Genomic DNA, 13,934 nt, shown 5'->3' with positions numbered 1-13,934 from the left:
CATCTCTCCCTCCCTTACATATCGCTCCCCCACATCTCTCCCTCCCTTCCATATCGCTCCCCCACATCTCTCCCTCCCTTACATATCGCTCCCCCACATCTCTCCCTCCCTTACATATCTCTCCCCTTCTATAGTTCCCCCCCACATATCTCCCTCCCTTCCATATCTCTCCCCCCACATCTCTCCCTCCCTTCCATATCTCTCCCTCCACATCTCTCCCTCTCCTCCATATTTCTCCCCCCACATCTCTCCCTCCCTTCCATATCTCTCCCTCCACATCTCTCCCTCTCTTCCATATTTCTCCCCCACATCTCTGTCTCCCTTCCATATCTCTCCCCCTACATCTATCCCCGCTTCCATATCTCTCTCCCATGTCTCCATCCGTTCCATATCTCTCCCCCTACCCATTCCATCCAAATCTACCTCCCTAACCCTTCATTTCTAATTCATATCTCCCTACCTCCTTCCATTCCTATCTCTCCCACCCATGTCTCCCTCCTAACCCTTCCATTCATACCTACCTCCTCTTGCTCTGACAGGCAGCTGTTTCTCTCGCAGGCTCTGCTCTTCCCTATTGATAGATGGCCCCCCTCCCTGCTGTTTCTCACCTAAAATAGCAGGAGAGGGGGACCTCTCAGTCTCTGGTGGTGTGCAGTGTCAGACTGAGCGCCGGGTAGTCACGTGACACCCGGTGCTCCTACGCAGAACAGGAGAGGGGTGGTGCCCCACACATACAAGCTGATTAAATGAATGATTAGTGGCTTCTAGCAGAGAAATGTGTTCCTCTATATGCTGGTAACCATAAACAATCTTAAAGAATAAATAAGAGGTATTATGTTAGGCATTATGGAATAAATTTGATTCTGCAATATATATATATATATAAAATAAAAAATTTATACTTGATTCTGAAAGTGAAGGAAATAATTCCAAGAAATATTTACTCTCAGTGTTACGGTTCATTGACAATATCTGCTGAAGGCTTAATTTTACTTACCACTTGCAATTCCCTTTTTTGATAGCAATTTCTCAATCAGTTCGGCCTGCTTTTTACATACAGATTGTAATACCTGAAATTCTTGATAAAGTGATATGAATGCATCTTCCATTTCCCGGCATACCTAATTGAAAAATACATAAATTTATAAAACCACAAATAATGTATGCGATTAAATCATGCCTATTTTCTTAACAGCAGCACTTTTAACTTTCATTCATTGATAATTTTCAGGCTATTAAACTGACGTGTAATTTGCTCATAAACATATTCAACATTTCATAGCTGGAAACATTCAACTAGATTTCAGTTTTTTACTTAGTGATTATGTTATCTGACATTTTTATTGCTTTCCAGATAATGCAATCACAGTTTTAGGTTGGTTTGGAGAGTGCAAAAAATATTATGGCAAAATATTTAATGTTGTATATGTTACAGAACACAAAGCTTATCACCAATTTACTCAATTAAACTAGAAAGATTTATTGTGTCTTTGCATGTTATTATTATTATTATCGGCATTTATCTATCGCCATCTTACTTCGTAGCGCTTTACAATATTATAATGGAAGAAATTTTACTATAAATTAAACAATTTAAAAATGTTACAGGGACTACAGGTTGATGAGGTTGAGCAATAACAATAAATCTCTGAGTTTTAAGAGAAAGACCAGCTACGAAAATCTGAAAATAAATGTCAAAATACTATATAAAATAGTAACAGTTCAATGGTAATGCAATTGTATTTTTGCTTCTGTGTTTAAATGTCTGAAATATGACAATGTGAAAGGTACATATAGACTCTGAAAGTGATGATCCCCCCAATCTATCTGTAAAGGGTTAACAAGTAAATAAAACGGCAATAGAAAAGGGCTTCTTAATCAAACATCTAGGTAATTTTTCTGATCTTCATAGAGATCATAGAAGCAAGAACTTGTGAATGTGAATTATTCATGAATAAACAGTGAAATACATGTAGTGACATGTATACATTTAAACACAGCATGATTAATGCACTTTGTTTAAAAAAAATTTTCAGATCCTATTTTTTTTTTTTAAAAGATCTATAGGGAAATCACATTAAAACTACATGCCGGTATGTATTTTAGCTTGATACATATTTTGTATAAATAGCTGTAGCCTTCTTAGACCAGGCACAAAAGGCAGCGTATAACTACCAGTGACAAAGGTATGCATTCCATTTTCAAGACTACAAAGTGCATAAGTGTTAATAGGACACGTTTAAAAGAATTGACCCCTTCAACTATTACACTTTATATTAATACAAAATATTATTTTCCACCTTATGAATGAAAGATTGTTTTTTTAATATACTGTCACACATACAAGCTGATTAAATGAATACTCTAAAAACCTTAAGCACTTTAGCTTGCTGAAGATCTTTATATGTGAAGAGTGTATCCCCTTTTTTTTCCATTCTACAAAACGTATGGATTTCAATAGAAATTGGTACTTTTATAAATTAACTTTGTTACACCCCCCTGGCTGTTAATCAGACAGTTTGTCCTGTTACTTCCTGGTTGCTTAACTCAGTGGAGCTAAACTCAAAAGGCAGAAATTGCCAGGAGCCCCTGACATGTAAAGGTTTCTCATTTAGTTGCATCGGGAAGTCTGTGATTATATCTATATAAAAAATTCATGTTTGCAGTAATTATGTATATATTCCTTTTTATGTAATATCTATTCCAATCTAATCTATTTTTATGTGGTGTTAGGATGGGCATATTGATTTATACTTTATTTTTTATTATTTTGATTTTTGGGTTGTTAATGGTTAGGGAGCTGGTTATTCCCTTATCCAGTTTGGGTTTAACATGAGGGTTGGGACAGCAGCATGATACACCCATGAAGAAGTTTGTGATATCGAAAAAAGCATGGTGGTGGCTTTCTGAGACTCAAGTGTGGATCTGCTCAGACACCAGATATGTATTCCATTTGTGCTAACTAAACTTTTAAAAGTTAACGTTTTATGATAAATGTTATTATTTTTCCACTGAGTATTGCTTCTCACTTTTTATTTTGTGTCTGTTTGTGTGAGGTTCTTGCCCCCATCATTCTCCACTAATATCAAGGATGGAAATGAGCCTATTAGTATTTCTCCCACTAGTCTTACAGGTCTGCAGAGGTTGATTTGTGTTCTAGGATTCCTGGGATCTGGATCCTTTCAGACATCAAACGTTACAGCATAACAGCTCACATTCGCCAGGATACAGTTAAGAAAACTGATCCTAGATTCATTAATTATCTCTGCACACAGCAGAATTGGCATTGGCTTATGGCAAACTTCTATACTAATGGATTACTGGGAATAATAGCGTCGGGGAGTAGAACTGCTCATGTTTAGCCATTGTTTCCACAGGATGAGTAGAACCTCTTCAAGTACTGCTAGTGATTCCATACAATCCGCTGGTAAATGGTCTGTAATCATTGTGCTTGTTGACTTTCCTGGAGATACTTATGTTGCTATCATCCTCAAACAGTCATCCCAGAGCAAGGCCTCCGATGCTGGCACACCTATTGGATCTTGGCTACTGGGTCATTAAATACACTGATTCACTCGTGAGGTTAGTATGTCTAAGTGGCATTTTATATAAATGATTTATATATATTGCTTTGCAAATGTCGAACATGATCTCACCATCTTACAGGTGATGCCGATAATGGATTGCACTCACAGTATGACTACAGTTCTTATAGAAATTATCTTTTGGCTACAAATTTGGGTATTAGTCATACTGGTGGTGCTCTACAATAAAACTTCAATACAGTGTGATCAATCATCACGGCACTATTGCTGTTTACTCATTGGGACAAAGGATTCTATGTTCACCTTATTGCACGCCCGTAGACAGAGAAGTGTGAGAGGTCTATAGATTGATAACAAGTCTATCCACAAATACTTTACTCAAAATGTCAAACATTTATGAAAATGTGTTTCTTATTTAAAATATTTAATTGGAAAAATTTATCTTGGCATGAAATATTATTTTTTTCCAAGTACCATAACTAAATAATTTATATGCAAAGCTCTGAATCCTTTGATCATTTGATAATATGACAGATTACACTTATCAGTCAAAAAACAGCTTTTGACTTTTGAAGTAATTCATTTTCCACAACTTAATTTTTTTCCTGTGCATCTTTTCTGCCACTTTCTCAACAAGACTTCAATTTTAGAGGTGTGCTGACTCAAGCAGGCCTTTTAGCTAAACATGAGTATTTAATTCTCTTGGGTTCTGCAAGTGGCTTGACTCTTTCGCATATCCCTATCCTTAACCCCTTAAGGACACATGACGTGTGACATGTCATGATTCCCTTTTATTACAGAAGTTTGGTCCTTAAGGGGTTAAAGGGTTTATCTTTATATGATAATCCATCCGTTTCCTCTATTTGTTGTTGTTTTCTAAATCCATAGAGTGCAACAGATTTACTATATTTGTTTCAATTCGATATTAAGCGTGTCCTCATTTCAGCTGCTATTCATAATCCTGACTTTGATTTGCTATATACTGATACTGTATATCTCGATATTTATGAGACTGGTGAGAATTCTGACTCAGTGTGCATGCTTGAAGATTTATTTCATCCTTTTCAAGGTCCCTTTAAACCTAGCCATCTGTAAGAACTGGTGATATATCTCTCATTTTTTTTTTCATTACTCCTCTGATCTATATTGCATGGTTGGGGTTTAGTATTCAGACCTTTATTAAAGCTATTGCGGAAACCCAGCAGAGGAATAAAAATGATGACATGTCAAAGATAATGTAAGATTGTGTTCCATACATAATCAACCTGCAAATGTACTGTATGTAATAATAAAATCACCAGATAATTACACATCTCTTATTTACATAGCAGCGTTATGATATACCAAAAACATAAAAAGAATGACTTCCTAAGAAGACACAGGCAGTTCTTTTTAGTTTAACAAGCAGAAATAATCTGCAAAAATGACATGGAGAGAAAGGTGGCCTGTTTTACTCTTTTACCTCATGTTGTCTAGAATATGATTACAGTGAGCAACTGGTGTTGCAGTTGAAGTGGCTTGTGCACTGGTTGATGTTGAGGTGGGTATTAGCATTGGTACAGAGGTCTTGTAACTGACCAACCAATCTGTTTTATTCAAATATGCCATTCTGTTTCTGTAGCAGATAGAATGTGTCCCATAATTGTGGACATGTTAGTGAGTCAGTCATTAAATATGTCTTTTGTTTTTATTCATATTTTGTTAGCAATCTATTTTTCTATGGTAAACATTTTGCTCTGTTTATGTGTCCATCTTTGGATATGCAGGTACTAGGAATCTCTTAGAATGTGGTGAACATTGTTGAAACAACAGTGGTTGCTAAGGATGCAAGTATGACCGGGCCCCAAAGTGCTACTTGGCTGGCCTTCTTATGGTTCCCCACGATGCAGGGAGCAATGCGGTAAGGAAGAGTAGGTACCGGTTTAACCAGACAGCAAGTGCTTACTCTGTCAAAATATACTGTGCCTGGAGGGGGAACTGACACACTCAGCAGCCACACACATATCACTCAGGTGTACTGCTTAAGGGGTGCAAGGAGAGGTGATAATGGGGACCTTCTTTGATACTTGATTCTTGCACCAAGGCCCTGGGATTCCTAGTTATACCTCCTCTTTATACCTCATATCTAGTTTGTTGCTACATCCTGAAGATTCTAGCTTAAAAACATTGTCTGCCCGTTGCGTATGCAAGATACTGCTTAGGAGTTTGTTCATGCTCTAGTAATTTCTAGTTGATTAGTGTAATTCTCTTTAAATTGGTCTCCCCATAAACTGAACTGCTGTACTACAGTCTGTAATGAATGCTGCAACCAGGCTGATTTTGCCCTCCAGTCACTCCTCTCACACCTCACCACTCTGCAGATCCTTACAATGGCTTCCTGTGCACTATAGGTGTAAATTTAAAATACGAACCCTTACCTATAAAGCGCTAAACAACTCTAGCCCCTATTACATTTCTTCACTGATTCATAGGAATGTCCCTTTTAGGTATCTGCTCTGCCGGTGTACTTCTTCGGTCTGCTGCTCGCACCCTTACTGCTAACCGGTGCTTGCAGGCAGGGTCAGACTGACCATTTGGGCATATCGGTCATAAACTCAGGGCCCGTGGCAGTCAGGGGCCTGGAGCAGCTATGGCCGGGCTAGGGAGATCAGAAGATCTCCACAACCAGCTCAGGGTAAAGTTATGCAGCAATGTGTGAGACAGGCGGGAAGCTCTACTTGCTTATTCAGTGCCCTGGTGGGAGAGCTCTATGTTAGATAAGAGGAGAGAAAATTCCCTCCTCCCTCAGCCCCTCCCCTCTGTGGGGTTAAAAAAAAACGTATAACTCGGCCCCCAGCTTCAGCCAGCCAATCATGCTGAAAGGGACAGCCTAAGTTCCATGCAAAAGGTGAGTGACAGTGTGATATTGTGTACTAGTGCGCTTGAATGTGTTTAGTGAGCTTGTGTGTATGTGAGTGAGCTTGTGTGTATGTGTGTCAGTGAGCTTGTGTGTGTCAGTGAGCTTGTGTGTGTTTAGTGAGCTTGTGTGTGTAGTAAGCTTGTATTTAATGAATTTGTGTGTGTGTCAGTGGGCTTTTGTGTGTGTCAGTGAGCTTGTGTTTAATGAGCTTGTGTGTGTCAGTGAGCTTGTGTGTGTGTGTAGCGTGCTTGTTTGTGTGTCAGTAAGCTTGTGTGTATCTCAGTGAGCTTGTGTTTGTGTGATATTGAGCTTTCTGTATCAAGTTGTATGTAGTGAGCTTGTGTGTGTGTGTGTGTCAGTGAGCTGTCTATAGTGACCTGTGTGGGTTTATGTGTAGTTAGATGTTTGTAGTGAGCTTGTATATGTCAATGTGATTTCTGTAGTGAGCTTGGTATATGTGTTTAGTGAGCATTGTGTAGTGATTTGTCTACAGTGAGCTTGAATGTCCGTGGGTGAGCTTGTATGTAGTGAGCTTTCTGTAGTAAGCTGTGTGTAGTGATTTTTCAGTAGTGAACTTGTGTGTCTGTGAGTGAGCTTGTGAATGTGTCAGTGAGCTTGTCTGTAATGACATTGTGTGCATGTCAGTAAGCTGTTTGTGGTGAGCTGTGATCTTGTATCAGTAAGCTTTGTAGTGAGCTTTCTGTAGTGAGATATGTGTAGTGTGCTTGTCTCTGTGCAAGAACCAACAGTGTGATCACAAATAAATAATATATATATATATATATATATATATATATATATATATATATATATATAATAAAATGTGTGTATAAGGGACCCAAGAGGTCATTTTGCCCATGGGCCCAGAAGGCTGTCAGTCTGTCCCTGCTTACAGGACTTCTTGCAGGTGGCTCCTTTCCTTTGGAACAGCCTGCCTACCCCCAACAGACTCTCCCATAGTCTTCAATCATTTAAGAAATCTCTTAAAACCCACCTCTTCAGAAAAGCTTGTGGCCTTGCAGAGTAACTTCTATTTTACATTTCTGTCTCTGGCTGTCTATTAAGTTTTAACTCACCATCATATTTAGTAAGCGGCCAACCAGCCTTCTTTTTTAACACTATTTTTATTTAGTATATATACAATTTTTATCTGTTTCGTTTTGATGTATTTTCCCTGCATGTAGCAGACAATAAATCCATGTCATTTTGCACTTATATTTGATAGCACTTTATTATGAATAAGGTTGCAGCAAGTGACATCAAGTTCTTTTTAATAGATGAGGAATACAGTTTCTCTAAGTGTTAACCATCTGCACTACTATTGTATATTTTTTTCTTTTTTATATATTACTACATCGTTTGGAGGAACCTGCATACCAGTATAAAGTCTGTATTGTACTTTATTTTTATTTATTTTTTCCTCATCCTCTCTATACTTGGTGTTTTTTCTTTGCTCCACTCATCACTACACACTATTTCTTATTGGTAACACTTGGGAATTATACCAGAGTGTGAAGCAATTTCAAACACCCTATATCCTATTTAAGCACCCAGTCTTTGTTTTATTTCTCTGTCTATTAAAGGGCCGCACTCCACTGTCACCTTCCAGTCCTGCTACTTTCCCTCCTTGTTATTTGTTCTATTTCAATCCGGGTCATGTTGTGTTTTTATACCCCACCTCCTCTAAACTGTAAGTTTGTTTGAGCAGGGTCCTCATCAGCCTTTTGTTCCTGTAACATTTTGCAATTGTCTCATTTATTCAGAAAACATTATCAACAACAACATTTCAGACATTATTAAATAAACCCTTTGTCAATATCATCAAATATAGTTATCCATCTAAAGCAGAGGTGGGGAACCTTTGGCCCTCCAGATGTTTTGGACTACATTTCCCATAATGCTTGCAGAGCATCAAGGGAGATGTAGTCCAAAACATCTAGAGGGCCAAAGGTTCCCAACCCCTGATCTAAAGAATGCCTCAATATTGAATAATTTCTCACTATTTTTCTGCCATGTTCCAAGACAAGAAAGTGGTAATTTATACATGACTGAAAAAATATAAAATTTGCCATGACTGGTAAACTTCAGAATATTATCAAGTAAATAATTTTTTTGTAATAAATTTATTTCACAATGTCTTGTTTACTGTAATTACTAATAGTAAGTAAGAGGCAATATTAAAAGATAATAAACAAACATAACTAATATTATTATTAATCACGTTTTCGTTCTACAAAAGTCCAAATGGAATGTGAGGTTAGTTAAACAAACTCTTAAAGTTGGCAGGTCAATAAAATTTACAGGGTTATTCACTAAAGACAGAATTCAAAGTTAGTTCAAGTAAATTTAAAATTAAAGGTCCAAACTGGAAAACTTCTGTCATCAGATAGGCTTTGTGATGGACCGCCTGGACCCCCGACCAGGTGCCTCTGTCAGTCGATGCTCCTAGTGTTTGCCGAGGACTTCAAGCGCCACACCAGACACCACCAGCACTATAGATCCCATGTTCTGTGTTACAACTTGGCTGGGAACTCGTCGTCCTCCACCCACCCTGGACCCAAGACCAGGCTCCAGCTTCCAGTGGGTGAACCTCTCCTACTCCAGAGAGCGTAGCAGGAACAGCTCTTAAAAGAGCTAGTGATTATAATCCCAGGGGAGTATAGAGATATAGCAATCCCCAAGGTAGATACAGCCGTTTCCCCCACACATGAGATGATACTCTATGTTTTTTTTTTTTAATTCTTTATTTTTCTGTGCATGAGATAGTATAACAAGCTTATATGCCATGCCCCAACAGCAGTAGCATGTTTCAACATATACAGAGTAGAACAGTTGTGGCATATAAAATAAATGCACATTTTTTTTTTTTATATGTTGGTTATCAAGAGAGAACAAGCTTAGTATGAGTATTTTAGTATGCGTTCATTGCAGTAACGTCTAACTGACATTTAGCTTAAATGCAGGTACATGGTTAAGAAACAAATAATAAAAATGAACTGAATCTCAGCCTGCGTGCCACAAGGATGAATGAAAGTTATTAAGCATTTACATACATGCATATTATACCATGTCGAGATGGCCAGGCATTGTACATCACTTTAAGACATGGCTTGCTAAGGACTTGCATCATTACAGGCTGTAATAATAGGCTAATAAAGACGTAGTTGAGTACAAGCTGATATTACCTCTGGGAGACCGGGCCCTGTTACAGAAATTATTGGGGCACTTTCGCTAAACAAATTAAGCTAAAACAAATTAAACTGAAAAACAACATAAAATGATGTGGCTGGCAGAGGCTTTCTGGCTGAGTCAAGTTAAGCTGAGGGCACAACATTTGGTAGGTGTCTAACAGTTCACATCCGTGTAATTTTATTTTAATAGAGACATCAGGCCACAGTTCTATTCTGTCAGGTGGCTGGCAAGAGTAGAATGTCTAAGGACAGAACTGTGGGAGACAAGATGATCACCTCAAGGCCCTTGCGGCCGAATTCCAGTTTGGTTAGTGAGGTCAGTTCATCAGTGGTGCTGGAGCTCGCCTGTGTAGTCCCCAAATTCTGCAGGTTTATTTCCGCGGGCCACATAGGCAAAACAACCATGTAAGTCTCTGCTCTGCCAGTTTCCTCTGTGTGCTTCCCAATCTACCGCTGCATGCCGGCTGTCAGGTGTGTATGACGGTGTTTTCGGCAGGGCTGTGCGGCTCTTTACGTTGGAGACCAGTTCTCTGCTTGGCTGAAAGGTAAGGTTTTGCTGGCTCATTGTGCCCTCTTCGCTCCGCCGGCTTCTGGCCTGCTGAGGTGCTGCAATGCTGTCAGGCCGGTACGTGAGTAAAGAATATCCCCTCCCTCTGCCATTAGCGCACATGGCGCCCACCATTTTGTATGAGGTGCAGAGGTCGCCGATCCGGGTGGTCTCGTTTCTGGGCCTTAACTATGTTATAACGGTCGATGTCCCAGGGCAAGGACCGGGATCACCCCCCCGGTCCAGAGGGGGGGAACAGGGCCGGTTCCGCTCTGCTCTGGGCCTGCAGGTCAGGCACTGTTAGGCAGGATAGTGGGGCAGCGGCCGTCCGCCCCACTCACCGCCGGAGTAGGCCCCATCTGGGGCTTCAAAGATTCCTCCTCCAGGGGACTGTAGCTCAAGGAGCCAGCCTCTCCCCAGATCCAGTGCCTCCTTTGGGCCGCTGGTCTTGCTGTCGGTCAGCTTTAAGTTAAAATTTGTTGTTTTAGGGGCTTAAAATTCAGAAAATTGCAGGAGCTGTTCATGCTTGTGACCGTCCAGCTCGGCGGTCCGGCCCCGCCCCCGAGATGATACTCTATGTTGAGGGTATGCAGGAACTCAATTTTAATAGTGCCACACTGGCCCTTCATGATAATCCCCAAGCAAGGTGTACGCCCACATGGACCTTGTTGGGGACAGCGACACAAATTTACAAACCAATGATAACACGTTTACAATGTATGACACTCCCTCATACAATACAATAAGCCTTCCCCTTTAATTAGGAGATAATAGCATCAAGCACTATACTAAATGGAATTATCTCCAAACACAAAAAACACACATTTCTAAAAAGTCCCAAAAAGTACCCTAAAACACATAGTATCCCCACAAATCTTTCATCCCTGATAGCCCTGATCTGGGTGACCAACATATCCCAAAATCACCCAGATCAGTTCAGGGGTTCAGAAATTTTAGGGAAGTCATATTTTTTACTGACCGCAGGCATGATCCCATAGCTGAAAATAGTTCCATAGAATCGTGGCTAAGTGCCGCTGGAGGACCGACCGGGATCCATGAGGTTTTCATGCCGAAAATAGTTCCAGGGCATTCGCGGCTAAGTCCCCATGAAGTCTATTTGCGGTTTTGGTCCATCTGAACAAGATGGCTGCCACCTCATGGTCGAATGGCACTTTAAATGGCTTCGGGAGTTCGAGAGTTCAAAGTGCCACTTTGAAAGTTCGAACAGTTCCTGGTATAAGTCCACTCGGGCACAAACAGCGTTTTTAAACAAAGTATATTACGGGACCCATAGTCACAGGGTAGGAGGCTGTGACAGAGCTGCAGACAGCCATTCCGTCCATGTGGTCACAAGGACCACGCTATCACATGGCCCGGGAGGGCCAAATCTGCCGGAGGGGGACTGCCTGGGCTTCCAAGCTGTCCCCAGGATTGCGACCACCTGCAGGCACCCGGTAAGTTCAAAGGATGGTGGGGATGTTCCTTGATGCCTTGCAGTGTTAGGGACCACCCCGCCAGGACAGCATAGATCACCCACCGTCCTTAGGGGATTTAATATGAAAGTCACTTTAAATTCCTGGCACTTCTCACTTCAGTGGCTGACTCTGCTTGAGACCATTCAGATCTAGTTTTTACATTAATCTTCATGAACACCTCTCTACTATTTTACATTAAGAGCTGAAATTCCAATATTGACCCATCACCAATCATGGGGAACTGGGACTTTCTGGAATTTACACCTTTAAATAACATTGATAATCACTGAAAATCATCTAGAACTTGTATTAACCATATTTTGGTTAGATGTTCTGTTTTCTTATAAATGTATATTAACGATTTAGCGAGTTAGGTTCACAATCCAGTTCAGACAAGACAAAGTCAGGACACACAATGCAAACGAGAAGGGGAAATAAGACATTGTTTCATTTCTCCTCTTCTCTTAATGCTTTCTGTATACTGACTGCCAGCGCCAGGTGCATAGGACAGAGCTTGCAACACTGATTGAGCCAAGATGGTGGGATTCTACATTTTATTTTATTCTGCACAACTTGCAAGTACATATTTGTTAAATATGACGATAGGTAAACATAATAAAATGTTACATAAAGAAACATAAAGAAAAAGTTACAGTTCCCCTTTAAATCATGTCCTCACGTTCTGCTGTGGGTGACTTTCTGTCTTCCTTCCTAGCACCCAGATACAAGTTTGGAAGCCAAAAAAATCAATCAGTTTCATACGACATTGCATATATATTTTTGAAAATCCTTGTAGACTTAAATGAATTTGCTGCTCAAACTCAGCCAGTTGCAAATGTACACCATTAAAAATACAATATATTATAAAGGGAGGGCTTTAATCTCACATAGCCTCTGCATAAGCATTTACTGGCAATTTCACAAATCTTTTACCATAAATTCTGAGTAATTTTAATTGTTATTGTCATGTCTTTTGTGTATATATATATGTTCCCGGATGGGGAATTCCATGGCAAACCTTTGATACACTGTCAAAGCCCTATCAAAGATATAAATATATAGATAGATAGATATAGCGAGATATGTATGCATGTGCATATTTACATATATGTTTAGGTATACATTCACACACACAGTATATAGTTTAATACTGAATACTTACAGTTTAAGTGTCCTGTTTCCTCCGAATGCATCAGCGTGTATAAATAATGTGTTAGGGGAAGTTCCTAGCTTTTATAATTTTGAAATTGAAACTTGTGCGTTGAAGAAAACAGGAAATGACAATTGTAGTTGAAAGGACCCTTTACTTTTATATTTTAGTTTATATATTAATAATCTTCATAAACATAATTTGGTGTGTCAATGTAGTTTGTTTGCATTGTGTGTTACATTGTGCGGATTGTAACCTCTTAAGGATCAGGCAAGTTTTGACCAAAACAAAACCTACAATTGGAGCTATATGTCTGTTCAACCATAATTTACCACTTATTACAGATTATTTTATTCAGTAAAAATAGGGCTTTCATTTCACATTAAATATTTATTTATGGAGCACAATTTAATATGAATAACATCTAAACAAATGTATGAAATTAAGAAATGTATTTTCCAACTTCTGCATGGCATTTAAACTGCGAATGTTATACTAGCGTTAGCTTTTACTGCAATAAAACCTACATATTTGTATGTTGTGATGTCCCACTGGTACAATGATGCCCGCCCCCGTACAGGTGTTATGTTGTTTTGGAAAGTTACAAGGTCAAAAAAAGCACTTGCCCATTTCAGTTTTTGCACATTGAAATTTGCCAGACTGGTTTTCTGGGCCTATGTTTAAGACCATATGGCAGCCAAGGAATGAAAATCACCCCCGTCATGGCATACCATTTGCAAAAGTAGACAATCCAGGGTATTCAAAATGGGGTATTTCCAGTCTTTTGTAGTAACTGCTTATTCACAAACCCACATCGTGATTGCCTGGGTTGTCAGGCAGTCTCACGATCAGGATCGCCGCAGAAGGTAAGTATCTGGACTGAAGGAAACAGCTGATCGATAGGGAGTGCTATGCTGCTCTAACAGCGTTAAAGCCCTGCTTTTGCAGGGCGGTACAGTATGCCATAACAGCGTTAAAGGGCTAAGCTGGGTCATGGTTCCATTAATGTTGGTACAGTAGAAACATTGTTTATGTGACTGTACCTCACAAAAGATTAAATTGAAAGAGTTGTATATATGCTCATCTTGAACTTTATTCTAACTTCTGTGAGCTTTTACCAGACCATA

General features: G+C 39.5%; 1 protein-coding gene across 1 annotated transcript in view; it reads right to left on the bottom strand.

Annotated features, from left to right (window-relative positions):
• The window catches only part of LOC134596709 (TRAF family member-associated NF-kappa-B activator-like), a 33,266-nt gene extending 20,406 nt beyond the window's left edge, over window positions 1–12,860 (bottom strand). The window contains exons 1-2 of the mRNA XM_063444786.1: window positions 12,820–12,860; window positions 998–1,121 (exon numbers count right to left, since the gene is read on the bottom strand). Of these exons, the coding sequence (XP_063300856.1) occupies window positions 998–1,109 (112 nt within the window). The 5' untranslated portion in view covers window positions 1,110–1,121; window positions 12,820–12,860. The remainder of the gene's footprint in view (window positions 1–997; window positions 1,122–12,819) is intronic.
• Between the last annotated feature and the right edge of the window lie 1,074 nt (window positions 12,861–13,934).

This window comes from Pelobates fuscus, chromosome 1 (genome assembly GCF_036172605.1).
Source record: "Pelobates fuscus isolate aPelFus1 chromosome 1, aPelFus1.pri, whole genome shotgun sequence".
NCBI classification, from domain to species: domain Eukaryota; kingdom Metazoa; phylum Chordata; class Amphibia; order Anura; family Pelobatidae; genus Pelobates; species Pelobates fuscus.
This window is presented reverse-complemented; position numbering and strand designations above follow the sequence as displayed.